This window comes from Lissotriton vulgaris, chromosome 12 (genome assembly GCF_964263255.1).
Source record: "Lissotriton vulgaris chromosome 12, aLisVul1.2, whole genome shotgun sequence".
Classification (NCBI taxonomy): domain Eukaryota; kingdom Metazoa; phylum Chordata; class Amphibia; order Caudata; family Salamandridae; genus Lissotriton; species Lissotriton vulgaris.
The window spans coordinates 620,853,437-620,870,476 of record NC_141700.1 but is presented as its reverse complement, the minus strand read 5'-3'; the positions used below and the strand labels follow the sequence as shown (position 1 = coordinate 620,870,476).

General features: G+C 45.7%; 1 protein-coding gene across 2 annotated transcripts in view; it reads right to left on the bottom strand.

Annotated features, from left to right (window-relative positions):
• Positions 1 to 17,040, bottom strand: part of NQO1 (NAD(P)H quinone dehydrogenase 1) — a 221,302-nt gene that overhangs the window by 13,059 nt on the left and 191,203 nt on the right. For both annotated transcript variants that reach the window (XM_086945623.1, XM_086945624.1), the window contains exons 2-3: positions 6,791 to 6,955; positions 6,577 to 6,707 (exon numbers count right to left, since the gene is read on the bottom strand). In XM_086945623.1, the coding sequence (XP_086801749.1) occupies positions 6,577 to 6,707; positions 6,791 to 6,955 (296 nt within the window). The remainder of the gene's footprint in view (positions 1 to 6,576; positions 6,708 to 6,790; positions 6,956 to 17,040) is intronic.

Sequence of the window (17,040 nt, the reverse complement as noted above, 5' to 3'; positions counted from 1 at the left end):
GTGGCCACAGGCACGCGCTTTTGGGCCATAAACTCACGGCCATCTGTTCCCCAGCTCCAGCACCTCCCCTCTCTCCCCGCACACAGCCTTACTTGCATTTCTCCTCCCCCTCCCCAGCCAGCTTCCCCCAGGCAGTGTTCCCTCACACCTTTCCTCCTCTTGTGTTAATTGATCTTAAGTATGTGACATTGTCTCGTTCTGCTTTGTCTCATGTCTCTCCTTTCCAGAGGTGTCACGAGGATAAAGCAGAACGAGAACCAGTTTTGTTTCAAATACTACGCTTGTGTTGGTTTTGCATGAGCTGTTTGTTGTGGAAGTTAAACGTTGTGTTGAAATTCAAATATCCTAATTATACTTGCTTTGGCAGGACGCATTTTCTTTACATCCGGTTGAGTTTACAAATTTATTTTCTTCAACAACATTTTCTAAGTGTATTCACTACACTTAGATTTTGGCAACTTGGGAACTCAGCCGGTCTGGATCTATGCCGATTTCTCCATTTTGAGGTTTTCTGCTCGTTGAACTGGAGTGGACACCGTGATCCATCTGCATTGTCATCTGTTTGGAGTTGATTGCAGCAATATTCACCGGCATCTTCATCAGTTTCATCTGAAACCGCTGTTGTGATTGGTACCTCTTCGTTATGACCCACCCCTGAATTTCTTTCGGATTGGACCCCCGTCTAATTGGCCATCCCTCCTTCATTTCCACATCCTGTTTATCACAGTGCTACACCTTCAAACCTTGGCATTTACTTCCTGCTGTGATTTCAAGATCGCGTCCTGCTTGATCACGATATTACGCCTTCAAACCTCGTACTGTCCAGAGCAAGTGATTTTAAGTGCGCACATGTATGACTGACTGAGGATTTTATGCGGCACATTTAATGGAGGAAATGTATTCTTAAAACTTCATTCTGGTTTTGAAGCACAGTGGTTCCGGTTTCTTTTCAACCGCATTATGGTGTTTTCTTTTCTGATTACGCCATTTTGAAGAAGGCGTTTTCCTAATTTTGCACACATAAGGAGGTATATTCATGACAGTTGGTCAATCATATCTCTGGAATCGTATATAACACCGTGCACATTTCAGTGTTGTCATCGACTATACTTAATTTCCAAATATTCATCGCGTGTGGAAGCTTTTCTTCATTGCCACCGATACTTTAAAAAACTTCTAGAAGCTGTTGTGTGCAGTTATTCAGCGCGACGGTTATATTCATAAAACTTCAACCATCTGCTTTTAGCCAAGCGCGAATTTTCATTTTCAATTAATAAACTATTTCAGTTATATTATTGCAGTTTCGTGCAACTTATCCTGCAACTACAATTCTTTCAGCAAGTACTCACTCTTACACACAGTTCCCAGCAAGTTTACTTCTACATTTCTGCACAATCCTTATTGTGGGCTTGGAACAATTCATGTTGCGCTAACTTTCAGTATTCTTTATTGTGTTGCGCCCCTTCCCCCCATGCATTCCCAGCCCTTTGATGCTTCCGCCGGACTCCAATTGCTCCCCTCTCCCGTGGCGTTTGTAATCCTGCCCCCTGCGTTGCCCCCTCACACTGTGCTCGTATCTTTTTCTTCTTTTCATGTGCTTGTTTTTTTCTGTGCCTGCATCTATATCCGTGACATACCTCCCCTTGGGCGGCCGCACCCTCATGCACCCCGTGCCCTTCACTTCTGAGTCATCCCAAAAGGTGGTGCCTTGCATTGCCTCTGTACTACCCCATTGACTCACAGGACTCCTGTGCTCCCTCAATTCTGGCAATATATTGCTTGCTGCTGGATTTATAACAGCGGGCGGTGCACCATGCACAGCCCGCAGTTAAATCTGCATCAGTTCCCCCAGCGACCATCTACATCTCTCCCCCCTGCACCCTTTCGTGCCTTGCCGGGCATGCACTACCCTCCCACAGACTCCGGCATCCTTTGCTGCCTTGAGTCTGCTATGTCTGCAATGCGGATTGTGGGCGGCTCCTCTGATGCTGCCCACTTCCCAGAGATCAGACTCACTTGGCTCCGGTGATGGGCAGACTGCATGAAGGGGCCGCTGCACCCAATTACTGGGTGCCTCAGGCTGCGGTCTTTACTGCTGTGACTGTCCAGGCGCCCAGATCTCCTTTAGCCGCGATGAAACCCCCATGCCCTCTACTCACACGTGGGTCGCTGGGGTAGCTGGGGTGTGCTCGGGCCCGCCTCAGACACTGACGTTCCTCCTCTCTCTGCACCTTGAGAAGCTGTTCTCCTGAACACTGTTTGGTCCCTCACACTTAGCCTCACAGTAGCTGGTGCCTGTCACATGCACTGCGGCGAACATACCACCACTGCAGCAGCCAAATGCGCTGATGCTTGATGGGCTGCGGACACCACTGCCTCACATACGAGTTCAACCCGTCTGTGCTCCTTAAGGAGATTCATCGCCTCTGCTACCCTGCTGTCAGCTACTAACATTGTTCTCAACAATGCTGAAAGGATACTGTAATGAAGCGTTCCAACACCACATCTTTATAAACACAAGCTCTGAAAAAACACCTTAACTCTCCCAGTCACCAACCACCAGGTCACCTGAATCTAAACTGGTGGCAGGGAGCCCAACTGAACCCCTTATATTACTTGGGCTCTACATGTAGCCCAAATCAAAATGGCAGTTCTTGGACTGCACCACCCTCCCAATTTGCCCCTTGTGGTTGGCTGCCCCCCAAATGCCCCTTGCGAGCTGTGCTCTGAATCATGTTTTATGGTGTGCTTGTGTCTACAAGGGAGAGACGAACATCTATGCCTAACGTCACCTAGAGCCTGTCGTCCAATGGAGGACTTTTATTCACTAAGGGCAGTCTTGTGTACATTATCCAAATAAGGTGGTGTTGAGTACCTCTTATCAGCGTTGGTTGGTAAGCATGGGTCAATAGATGTTTAGCCTCTGACTTGTGAATGGAGGCTTCGCTCAGGGACACCTTCAATATCTGGTGCCTCTTGTTGAAGATGCGCAGTCCAGTTATAAAGGTCTCAAGTTGATGGGCTGCAGAGCGAGCCGCTGATGCAGTGGCACACGTTCAGCCCTGGCCAGCAGGGGCTTAACATTTGTTGCGTTTTTACAGTTTTATGTGTGGTGTTCGGCTGTCAATATTCAGACTACGGTAACACTTTCAGGGGCGTAATGCTGACAGTGGGGTGAATGGGGGGAGGGGGGGGGAAATCACATTCAAATGTTAAATGGAGATTCGTGGGTTTTTACTATTGCCTGTGCCTCTCCCGGCTCCGGGGTATTCTTTCCATCACCCAGAGGTGGTAGAGACACGTTCGTGACTCGTGAGATTCCTTCCTCCCACACAGTTATTATCTTTAGCTCCCATGCGGTACAACCACACCTCTGCCGAATAAGCGCTTCTCTTATATTATATTTTTAACCTGCAGCGTAGTTAAGAATCCCATCTCCTCCAGACTCTACAGCTTGAAGTAAAAAAAGAAAGGAACTCTGGCGATGTTCCAAAAATCAAGTGGAGTCCACAAAACACAACTGCTATTAGACCATATGGTGAGAGTATTTTCCAAGAGTATTGTGTCCCCTGCTGCTCTCTTCCACACGCCTCCTTCTTTACCCACCCGTTATCTTCTGCTGTGCTGATCTGCTGCTCTTCGACAGACATCCTTCTCTAACCCCACACACGCCCTCCCTCTCTATCGCCCTCCCTCCCTCCCTCTCTCTCGCCCTCCCTCCCTCCCTCTCTATCGCCCTCCCTCCCTCCCTCCCTCCCTCCCTATCGCCCTCCCTCCCTCCCTCTCTATCGCCCTCCCTCCCTCCCTCCCGCCCTCCCTCCCTCCCGCCCTCCCTCTCTCTCTCTATCGCCCTCCCTCCCTCTCTCTATCGCCCTCACTCTCTCGCCCTCCCTCTCTCTATCGCCCTCCCTCTCTCTATCGCCCTCCCTCTCTCTATCGCCCTCCCTCTCTCTATCGCCCTCCCTCCCTCTCTCTATCGCCCTCCCTCCCTCTCTCTATCGCCCTCCCTCCCTCTCTCTATCGCCCTCACTCTCTCTATCGCCCTCCCTCTCTCTATCGCCCTCCCTCTCTCTATCGCCCTCCCTCTCTCTATCGCCCTCCCTCTCTCTATCGCCCTCCCTCTCTCTATCGCCCTCCCTCCCTCTCTCTCTATCGCCCTCCCTCTCTCTATCGCCCTCCCTCCCTCCCTCTCTCTCGCCCTCCCTCCCTCTCTATCGCCCTCCCTCCCTCCCTCCCTCTCTATCGCCCTCCCTCCCTCCCTCTCTATCGCCCTCCCTCCCTCCCTCTCCCTCCCTCTCTCTCTCTCTATCGCCCTCCCTCCCTCTCTCTATCGCCCTCCCTCCCTCTCTCTATCGCCCTCCCTCCCTCTCTCTATCGCCCTCCCTCCCTCTCTCTATCGCCCTCCCTCCCTCTCTCTATCGCCCTCCCTCCCTCTCTCTATCGCCCTCACTCTCTCTATCGCCCTCACTCTCTCTATCGCCCTCCCTCCCTCCCTCTCTCTATCGCCCTCCCTCTCTCTATCGCCCTCCCTCTCTCTATCGCCCTCCCTCTCTCTATCGCCCTCCCTCTCTCTATCGCCCTCCCTCCCTCTCTATCGCCCTCCCTCTCTCTCTATCGCCCTCCCTCTCTCTCTCTCGCCCTCCCTCTCTCTCTCTCGCCCTCCCTCTCTCTCTCTCGCCCTCCCTCTCTCTCTCTCGCCCTCCCTCTCTCTCTCTCGCCCTCCCTCTCTCTCTCGCCCTCCCTCTCTCTCTCTCGCCCTCCCTCCCTCTCTCTCGCCCTCCCTCCCTCTCTCTCGCCCTCCCTCCCTCTCTCGCCCTCCCTCCCTCTCTCGCCCTCCCTCCCTCTCTCGCCCTCCCTCCCTCTCTCGCCCTCCCTCCCTCTCTCGCCCTCCCTCCCTCTATCGCCCTCCCTCCCTCTATCGCCCTCCCTCCCTCTATCGCCCTCCCTCCCTCTATCGCCCTCCCTCCCTCTATCGCCCTCACTCCCTCTATCGCCCTCACTCTCTCTATCGCCCTCACTCTCTCTATCGCCCTCACTCTCTCTATCGCCCTCACTCTCTCTATCGCCCTCACTCTCTCTATCGCCCTCACTCTCTCTATCGCCCTCACTCTCTCTATCGCCCTCACTCTCTCTATCGCCCTCACTCTCTCTATCGCCCTCACTCTCTCTATCGCCCTCACTCTCTCTATCGCCCTCACTCTCTCTATCGCCCTCACTCTCTCTATCGCCCTCACTCTCTCTATCGCCCTCACTCTCTCTATCGCCCTCACTCTCTCTATCGCCCTCACTCTCTCTATCGCCCTCACTCTCTCTATCGCCCTCACTCTCTCTATCGCCCTCACTCTATCAGGGGCACCACCACAGCATCACTCAGGGGCACCACCACATCACTGAACGCCACAGCATCCCTCGTCGCCAACACATCACTTCGCGCCACCACAGTATCAATCTGTGCAACCATTCAACAACTGGTTCAAATAGGTTCTCTCAATGTTTCAAGCTTTATTACAAATGTCACAAAAAGATGTTAATATTTCACTTCTGTTCTTGGACTTTCGTCACAATAAAATACACTGAACATAATCTTCACAAAAGTTATTTACAAAAGTTTAAGCTATTGCCATTATAAATTACAATAAGTTTTATTTAAGTATTATTAAAAAAAAATTAAGCCATTCTTATTTGTAATATCAATACATCTAAGTCACGTAAATACTAAACATGTTGCATTACAAATGCTATAGGTGTCACATTTGCAAACGTTAAAAGTATTGGCATTGTAAATGACAAAGCTATTAATTTCGCTATTTTCAAAACCAACACATAAACAAACAAGCACTGGCGTTGCCAATAGGTTTCGCATTTGGAAAGTTGGAGCTATTGGTTTTGTAAATGACATTTTATATATTGTTATTGACAATGCCAATAACGATATATAAATATAAAAAGTCATTTACAAAACCAATAGCTCCAACTTTCCTACTGCGAGACCTATTGGCAACGCCAGTGCTTGTGTTCCAATGCATTTTCGCTTTATTGCTATGAGGATTATCCTTCTACTTTAGTTAATCTTACATTATAGTTTCGGTTTTAATTGTAGTTTTGGAAATGTTAAATGGGAATGATGGGTTATTGGTTGCAAGTTTTGGAATGTCATACAAGTCACTTCGTGATGTCATGGTGTTCTATGCACCTGAAAGTTGTGGTGTTTGAACAAACGGTAGTCAGTTGGGAGTTTAATTGCTTTCTAAGGGTTGGGGATTTAAGCTGAATATTCAATGAAAATCTACAATCTTTTCGTGGAAGCCTCATCATGTATGGAACTTAACACAAACATATCCACAGGCCCAAATATAGCAGTAAAAGTCACAGCACCTGCACAAGCAGATGGACTAACAAATTATTAAAAAGCTGTGGACTAAAGCTAAGGCCATACAGGTCCCCTGCTCCGTGCAACACAGATTCAACTCTATATTTTCTAACTAAGGGGCAGGTATGCAGCAATACTGGCTAGGGACAGTCAAATAAGTACGCAATCACCAACACCGAATAGCCACTCACTAGAAGAGAACTCACCTGGAAAATTACTAGGTCAGCTGCTTCCAGCTTCTTCTGCTCTTCTACAATATCAGGGCTGAGTCGACCTTCTTTCCAAGCTGCCGCAGACTCTGCCCCATACTTAAAATCATTAGGGTCCTTAGGATCACCTACAGGAAGAAGAGTATAAGCTAAAATGCAGAAGTGGGGTGAAATACGCACACTATTGTTGAAGAGACTAGGGGCTTATTACCAACTATGTCGTCCCGCGACACCAGTGGGTTGAACTTCATGGCGTAAAGGTCAGATACGGTCACCTCCCAGCCTTTTTTCTTCAGCGCCTCCACAGCAGCCTCTTTCATGGCATAGCTGAAGGAAGTCTTCTCCTGATGTGCAAGCACAATCAGAGCCCTACGGACTGTAGACCAAAGAGAAGGAAACATTAGGAACAGTAGCAAAGAGGCGGAAGAGGAAATACCAAGTGCTTAAACATACTTGATCAGCAGAATAATATACAGAGAAGCGTGAAATTGACCTAATCAATTCTAATGATACCTGGTATTAGTTACACCCAATGGCTCTTAACCAATGGAATAAGGGGCTAAAGGGTTACAAAATACTAGCCCATACATAACGGGCAAAAAAAAAACAAAAAAGAAATGGGGTTGAGGGGAGGTAGATAGAGAAGATTACTATTTAGGGGTATGAGGGTGAAAACCAAATGACCTTTAAATCCACTGACCATTAGGGCCTGGAATTCTGCCTTTTGAATAAAGCAAAAGGCTGGCCGTCACACAGCCCGCTGCATATATCACATTGTGTTTTAGGAGGTGGTTAAAGCCGGCACTCACTTTGCTAGTAAAAATAAAGTAAACTGAAAAAAAGTGAATTATTTGGCATGACAGTATTGTAAAACACTGACGTGCACTGTACGTGAACAGATTAAGGAGTTGCCCTTTGCCGAACTTTTAGGAACAAGAGATTGGTTAAGATTAAAAGTCAGTGCAGTGGGTTACATTCGGCTCAGGTTTGATCATTTCAAAACATCTAGCACCTTCATCTAGCACCTTGGAAAAACAAGGAATGTTTGCAAGAATATGGAGGTCCTCGAGGGGGTGGAGATTGGGAGATTGAAGAAAAGTAATGTCTTGTGACAAAAGGGGAGGAAATTTGAGGAGAATAGAACACATTTGAGGGCAAAAATATAAACAATGGTTTAGAAAATGAGAGGTAGTGTCCGGTCAGTGTGCTTGACACGGATATTTGCCTTAGTGGCTCTTGAAATCGGTATATTGCTTTGCGTCCCAAAATCTCCTCCACAAGGATTAACCACTTCCAAATCTTCTTAAAGAACAATTTACTTACCTTCAGTACCGTCGTTTCTGCACATTCCTCACCTTCTGACTACTCACCAGGTGTCAGACTAGATCTGGAAACATTTGAGCAGTACCTCAGCACGCAGGAAGGTGGCGACATGCAACTCAACACTTGTGCCATTCCACTACGTAAATGAAGTGCAGGGCCCCTATAGGCGCCACTTTTCCTTGGTACGCTCGATGTATAGAGGAGCGATCTTTAGTGGCCCAAGCAATGGAGTCTCCTCCTCTTTATAGGGTTGAGGTGAATACAACACAACACCGACAGGGCGATGTTTTGACCAATGTGGAATGGAGTTATAACTTTTGGTAAGAAGAATGCTCATGTCTGCAGAACCAGTTTGTCTGGGAAGAAGGCAGTGTATGGTGGGTTAATACAGAGAGCCTGAAGCTTACTCACTTCCTACACCAAAGTCATGGTGTTGAGAAACACGGTTTTGAGGGTCAGGAGCTGCAAAAGGATAGCTATGAAGAGACTCAAGGGGAATGCACATCGAAAATATGAGGACCAAATTAAGCTCCCACTGTGGATGGACAGGAAAAAAATATATAAATTTAAAAAAAAACGCGAACACAAGTGTTGAAGAGCTTTGAAAAAGACAGATCACATCTAGTGACAAATAATAATGAGGGCTGTTCTGGCAACCATAAAATGCAAACAGGGACTGGCTGTCCTTGTGTCATGGCGCTCAGACCAATCAGTGCTCCATTGGAGCATTGAGATTGGCTTAGGGGTTGCTGCCTGTTCCGACCTGGAGATGGACGCAGGCAGCAGGAGAGAATACGCGGGACCAGGCCGTAGCAAGTGAAGTTTTTTTTAATGATCTAAAGCATCCTGTGAGCCAGATTCTCCCCTCCCTCCCACGCACGAGCCAGCCATGCCGGCCACCCCTGAAGGCGTGCAAAGACCGGATTCTGTCAGGTGTTAAGTGTTAGGGTGAAGAGTGTTGAAGGCAGCATCCCACTCCACAGTGAAGCCACAGCCCATGCAGTGAATTATAAGACTAAGACAATCTTAACTGAATGCACACACTTCGGTTTTGACCTCTTTAATGTGCTCAGAATCTAAATGTTAGTTAATAGTTGTATAGTAATCAAAACTTATTACAGCATTACTTTTTAACACCCCAAGTATCCATCGCATGCGATTTACTGATTGATCTGTAGAATTGCCATATGGATCATTTGATCAATCAGATTACATTTGTCTTGTTCTCACCTTCACCATAAATGGTTTAGGTTTTTATTTACTGGTTAGCCCTCCAAGTACATTTGGAGCATATATGAAAAGAATAGACTATCGAGTACCTTCACCCATTTGTTTTTTTATTGCAAATAAAAAAAAATATAAAAAAAATAAACGAATCCATATCAGATGCTTTCAAATTCTCTTGTTGAAGAGTCACAGTATGAAACAGCTACCATAACTATTCAGTATACGTACACATGCATCTAAACAGCTGTAATTTCAGAATTAGAGAAAGCATGCGCAGTTTCATATCCAGTTGAAAATGGAAACCGAATCAAATCAAGATGCGTGCTAGGACCAGCTTTACCATGGATGCGGAGAAAATGATTATATATGGACATCTGAACATTTGAAACAACCTTGGTCACAATTCAGAAACTAAGGAGCATGGGTTCAATATTTTACTCCAACCCTTACAATTTGATCCAAAGTCTTGGGCTGCATGCTTAAGGACCTGTAACAAGTGCCTATGATCAATGATAAGCTGGCCACACTGCCCAGTACATCTAGAACAAAAACACTCATTTGTTCAATAGCTAGGTTATCTACCAGCTAAAATACACCAGGTGGCCTCTAGCTCTAGAGGAAAAAAGGGTCCTGACCTTAAGTATCTGTAAGGCAACCCATTTCTCTAAAAATGTCACCCCTTACCCAAGTGTTCACGTGATTCTCTCAGGACAACTTTTCTGTGCCTAGAGGAACAAGTCATGGTTGGAAAAGATGCAAGAGGACTGTCTCAGTTTATTACACAACCACTTGCAAGGACAATAGGCCCGGCATTGGCTGTCACCCTTTTGGCTTTATGGTCGAATTATGTAGTTAAGTTTGATTGTGTGGTGTAGAACTGTGGCATTGAATGATACTTATGCTGAACAGCTTACCATTGAAGTACCTAAGATGCAGTACTCTGGTAAGTACTCTGGTTCTCAAAGAACAGTAGTCCAAGCCCTCATTACATCTAGGCTCGATTACGGTAACTTCTGTACTTAGGAGTGGGAAAGGAGGTGTTACACAGGCTACAGGTAGTCCAAAATGCTGCCGCCAGAATGCTCTGAAATCTCCCAGCAAGAACATCTGTCTCAGCTGCTCTACGTGATCTTCACTGGCTGAAGATTGAGAATCGTATTAAGTTCAAAACTCTGCTACATGCATAGGATCAATGAAGGAGATGCACCGCACTATCTTCAGGCGTTAGTGCATCAATATCGTCCCTCGAGATCCCTTCGTTCTGCTAATCAGCACAACTTTCAAATTCAGAGGATCAAAAGAACTAGAATGGGGGGGGGGGCGGGGGTACGTTCTTTCTCCTATTTGGCTTCAGTACTTTGGCACTCAATGCCTTTCTCGCTGCGCATCGAACTACAGTACCAGAAGTTCCACAAGGACTTAAAAATCTGGCTTTTTAACCAATAGACCAAATCCGCTAGTTATCTCCTTTTTTTCATATCCTTAGCGCCGTGAAACCTTCAGGTAGCTGCTGCGCTGTATAAAATTAAATAATAATAATAATAATAATAACAACAACGAGGGAGCATTAACCAGGGGCTATGCAGCACTGAGAGATTAACATCCAGCGGCAGAGCAACACGGGCAGCTTAAACCAAGCAAAGCTCCACAGAACAACCTAAAATAACGTAGCAGCCCTTGTATGGCCTAGAATCTTAAGGGAGTCTGGGAAAGGCCACCTGGGGACACCCAGTAAAGAGGCAGACCAGTGGCAGCTTGGGTTTGCATTTCATGCATACCTTAAGTCTATATGCTCCACTAGACTCAGTCCTTATAAAATTGCCTATCTTTAAGAGATAAACTCCTATTCATCCCCTACATTTACCACATTAAGAAATAGAAGAAACAGCTATCTTCTAAAGGTCCTACGACTGGTACTCTTGCAGTCTCACCCTCCTGTCTAATCAAGTGAAGCAGCAACATACTTTATCTCAGGTGGACTACTGTGCTGGTCACTGCATCGGCATTCCAGAAAACCTCAAAATACACAAAGTTAAGCAGCACAGTTGGTGGCATGCTCAGGACAGCACATACCTCAAGTCCCATCATTTCCATTAGTCCCGGTTTGACTGCTACAATATGCTGAAAGGATTGTTTCAAAGACATCGTATCCCATAGTCTCCATCCTCTGGTCCGAGAGTGACACACTCCTATTGAGATCACCCACAAACAAGCCTGTAGAATTATGTTGCATCCTAAACGGAGACACTGAGTCTTTACTAGTAAGGGTCAGGTTTTGAAGTTTCACAATAAAAATAAAAAAAACAAAACAAAAAAAAACACTTTCTGCACATTAAACATGAAAACCAGGGTTTTGTATTTACCAGTGTCGACTAAAGACATACCCAATTTAGATTAAATCAATCTTTCTAAAACAAACTTTGAATTTCTGCTTACTCGAGGACCCAGCAATAGCAGGCTTAGCCTAGGCTCACAGCAGCATTAACCCAATCAGTATTGTGTGAAACATAAAAATCAAACTACATAACACAAGCTCGTCCGCATGCATTAGTTCAGAGGAGTCATCTGGGCTTACCCGGTTCACGAACAGTCTGGTTTGATCCCCCCAAAAAAACAGTCTGCAGAAGAAACTCGTTTTTAATGTCAATGTTTGATGTACAGGAGCCATGAGAAGACGCACGTGATTTAGTGGGAAGAATTGTCAAAAGATCCAGCCACGGTCTAAAGTCAATGAAAACCTTAAAAGGTTTTCCAAACTGGGGGATTGACAGGATGGTCTGCACAGCAGAATTTATTTACAGCCAACGTTAGCGAATTCAATAGTGAGCGTGCTGCACATGGTCTAGGAACAGAGAAAAGGGGAGAAACAAAGATTCTGCCTGAAGGGCCTCCCACTTAAACATGTGTAGCCCCCCTCCCCAATGGTAGCTAGTACATGCCAAAACAATGTGTACGCTTACAGAGGCTCAGAGACTGATGCTCTAGGCACGTGATAGGATGAACTGATAAAGACAATGCAGCAGCAGAACTTCCACGTGCTGATCTGACATGCCCTGCCCTTGAGCAACAACAAAACAGAACCCTATGCTCTGCCATGTGCGAGCCGCTGCCAACTATTAGTGCAAAGGAAGTTCATGCTCTGGTTCCCAGCCAGCTCCACATTTTGGCAGATCTTCTGTTTCCACTGATAGAAAAGCGCATTTTCTTCCAAGAGGGTGGATACATTAGAGCAAGTAAAGCTCAAAGATGTAAAATACCCATTTTCACCAACTCAAGCAAGGGTAAAGGAAATCATAATGAAGCAAGGCAAGTCCCTCAAACACATTGGGAAATAAAAATAACCACTGCATCGCAGGAGAACGCGCAGTGTTCTACCCGTAGTTGTAGCATCACACACTTGAGGGCATGAGGAGCAGGTGGAGGGGGCGGAGTCGGAGTCCCACTAGAAGAGGTACTACCATAGGGTACAAAGGACATTTTGTCCTTGCTTGGATGCAGCTGGAGCACAAGTTCCTCTAGGGTACTTCCACCACTGGCTGTACCATAGAGGTTAGTGGTTCAACCTGCTCTTTGCACAACAAAACAGTACCGTATTTTCCGGCGTATAAGACGACCCGGCGTATAAGACGACCCCCCACTTTGCTTGATAAACTTTAGGTTTCATGCTATACTCGCCGTATAAGACGACCCCCACTTCCAGCGCAGTCCAACTTTCTATCTCCATGGACTGAGGAGATCACGTGGTACTGACACTCCCCTCCTTCCGACGAGCATGAGATTTCTGGAAGGAGAGAGAGATCAGCACATGTGGAACACAGTGGGGGCCGCCATCTTCAGAGCTGCCTGTTATATTTCAGGACCTCCTGCTGCCTCATCCATCTGCCTGGGGATGTGGAGGCGCGTGTGCAGGTCAGTCTAGGCACTTGATCCATGTAACTTAACGTTGGGTTTATGTAATAAACGTTCCGCTCCACGGTGGAAGCTGCTCGGTATCCCTGGCTGCAGGCATGCGATTTTATATAGCGCGGACTTTACCTGTTTGTGTCTCCACGGTGGAAGCTGCTCGGTATCCCTGGCTGCAGGCATGCGATTTTATATAGCGCGGACTTTACCCGTTTGTGTCGGACGGCAGTTTAGAGCCCCCCCACGCTCCCGCTGGGTCGCAAGCGTGGGCGGGAAATGGTGCAAAGCTGCTCGGTATCCCTGGCTGCAGGCATGCGATTTTATATAGCGCGGACTTTACCCGTTTGTGTCGGACGGCAGTTTAGAGCCCCCCCACGCTCCCGCTGGGTCGCAAGCGCTGTCGAAAAATCCATGAAAACAAAGGGTCTAATTTTGTATCCGGCGTATAAGACGACCCCCGACTTTCAAAAACATTTTCAGGGGTTCAAAAGTCGTCTTATACGCCGGAAAATACGGTAGATATTCTACTCTTATGATTCAAACTGCTGTATACAGTTTTCTGACACGCTCTGTATGTGAATTCAGTCTGATCCTGCCCTAACTAGTGGTGCCAGCTTGGACTCTCCCGTAAGCGGGTGAACCATGCTGCAACATTCAGAGCCCCTCCTGTGTTCATCACCTAGGTCTTTAGCTTAGCTGTCCTTTCCAGGTTCTGCAGTTCTCTATTTACGCCGTGGCTGTCCCTGCAAAAAGCCCTTAGGCAACATTGGTTATATTTTATAAGAATCAGCATTTAAGACCTATTATTCCCAAGCAGAAGGGAAATCAAGAGCAGAGAGGGGGAAATTCACAGACGGGTGCATTAGCCTGAGCATTACAAGAAGTGCATGTATTGTAGGATGAACATCTCGAGTTTTCTATTGACATTTGAAAATTGTAAGACCATAATCTGACCTTACCAGCTGCAATTAAGAACATTTTGCTCCCTTTTGCTTACTATAATTCACAGATGCCAATCAGTTAGTACTCTAGAGATTTGTAGTACTTTACACTCATAAACAAAACCTTAACATATGAGGTATTACTGACAAATTAGGTCAGATCTACATATCCATTATGGCACTTCACTAACACACGAGTCCATCATTTATTTATGGAAGACCAGGATGCCCATCTCCTACTATCCTTGTGTGATTATATCCTCTGCAGAAGTCCTTTCTTTGGGAGAGTCTTGGGAATTACCCTATCAAATACAGAATTTAACATTGGTAAATATTCTTATTGAGTATCTGGATATGGAATTTATTTTTTTTAATCTTGGAAGCATAATTGGGTTATTATTGTATTTTTAAAGGTGTCAATCTGATTGACCATGTGGATGTACTTCACTTCTTGCTCAAAGCTTACTTGAGAGAATCCATGAAAGTAGAGATTGCCCAGGAAAGTACAATAAAAAAAAAAAAAAAAAAAAGGGGGGAATATTGTGGAACGGACTGATCGTTAAGAATGGGCGGGTGAATTTCTATTAAATTTCCTGTTTAATCTACCACCTACTCCCCCTTTCCTCTTCCCATGACCCCAAAATATGTGGGGTGAAGGAATGATGGATAAATATTGGTCCATGTGTCTGAGCTCACAAATAAAACTGGAAAATAGCATGACATTCGAGGGTGGAGGTCCTAGCAAGCGAGTATCCCATAACACAGCTAGTTCATTTCAAAAGGAACCTGCTAATGAGTGGAGATTAATACCAGCTACCACATCTTAACTTTTTTGTAAACTTGATTAGTAAAGAAATAGTCTCTAAAGGAATATGGGTCCTAAGAGATCTGAAGGGACAACATTATGGTCATACAGTATTGCACAATATGCACTTAACACTGTTCCTTTTTAGAATAACACAATGTTATTACATACATTTTAAAATGTATTTTATTGTGGGAACGGTTAGAATTTCAGCTGTCAGCCAAATCCAGTAATTTCCAAATATGGCACTGGTCTGTACTTGTATTAAGGGCGCAACACAACCTACATAATGCACACACTGCCATATTTACAACTGTAAGGAGCCTAACAAGGATTACATTTCAGATTTATACAGCATGCAGGTAAATTATTATGTCTGAGTTTTTTTTATTTTAAGGATACTTTTTCAGTAAGTCAGCTCTGGGTCCAGACTGTTCCAGGGTGTTGGTACCAGATGGGTGAAGGACCTTCCACCCCATCTGGCTCTTGAATGTGGGCACATTCATCATGAATTTTGAACTTTACCAAAATTGTCGACGGGTAGAGTAATGAGACCAACTTTTGGATGAGGGGGGGGGGGGGGGGGTCTCCCATACATGGCTCGGTGAGCCAGACTTAAGAACTTTAATTTAATTCTGGCTTGAACTGGAAGCCAATGCAACTCTCAGTGCTGGTCTAACTGAGTGGTGTCTAGGTAAATTCCACAGTAGTCGGGCAGCTGCATTCTGTACGACTTGTAGTCTGTTCGTGTCTTATTTAGGAGAGCCAAGAAAGTTGCCGTAGTCCAGCCTGGATACCATTAAGGCCTGGACTACCGTCTTCGTAGAATCCTCTGGGAGTAGGGATATTATTTTTCTTATCAGGCGCAGTATCCCAAAGCAGGTTCCTGATTTTTTTTTGCCTAGACCTCCATCGTTAAGTTCGGGTCTAGCCACATACCTAAGTTTTTTATGGCTGTTTTAGGTGGGAGGAGATGGAAGGGGCTCTAAGCAAGAAATGGATAATTAATTGTCCAATACCCGTATGTTTCCCGAGGGCATAGTGAAGACCAAGGATGAATAAACAAGAAGAGGGAGGATAACTTTGTGCCACCCGAGACCTATTGGATCAAAAAGGATGTAGAGAAAAGAATAAAGTAATCCCTTCCGAATCAAACAAACTTTGGCACCGCCTACTCTTTGTAGTATCACAGAGCCATTCAGTATATTAGACAGGCTACTTTGAGTCTGATCTTGTCCCTCACTGGTAGGAAGTAAGACTTCATGTGGAGCTAATGAATACCTCAGTAGGGTTCTCTACACTTAAAGGAGGTCCTGCTGCAGTTCGGGCAGGCCAGAAGAGAGTCACTCCATTGTCTGACTTGGCGTTGATCATGGCCAAGGACTGCAAACCATTCTGCACGCTACCTTCAACCCCTCACTATATCTTTGTGCAATATGCGAGTGTCAGCAAACTCTATTCCAGGCGCTTAGTTGTTAACAGCCTTTTTGCCCAATGTGAGGTTTGGTACAACTGCCTATTCTGCTATTTTTTTGTCACTGTTTGGGGTCTCAGAAATCCATGCAGCAGCATCTCCAAATTGATATCAAAACATTTAAAATAAATTTATTTTAAAGGACAAAGAAAATAATGCAGTCTAAAGCTTGGTGGTGGAGGCAGTGATGAAAGTCAGTCATTCCCTCAGGACTAGGTAATATGGTGGTAGGTTTCAATGACAGCAGGAAGAGGGGAAAGGAATAAGGTACAGGGATGAGACTACTAAATGGGAAACTGGCAGAGGAAACTTGAACCATAACAGACCACCACAAAGGGGTGGAAAGGGGTAAAAAAAAAAACGACAACAGCTTGGAGGAGGTTGTGTAACAGGATAGTGCAATCTGTTTATTTCCTGGATTGTACTGCTGTCAACATCACTTCCTGCCATGGAGCTGGGATGAGGCGACGGGTCTAGATGGGAAACCGTGCACCATATTATGGTTTTGGGATGCAATAGCTTCAACACAACAAGTCCATGCATTGCAATGGAAGCACTTCTTTGCAAGCTTATGCAATGGAGTGTAACAGATTGATAAAGAATCCCTCTGAGTCTTCCTATTCAGGGGGGTCTAGTTCAAAAGAAAAACTCCAAAAGTTTCCAAATACTGGTGCTTGCTCAACACAGCGCTAAAATATAAAAACCCCAAGAGAAGTACCATTTACTTTGGTTAATTTTTTTTTTTTTTAGCTTTACGTGCATATGAGATGCTTTTTTTTACTGTTTGG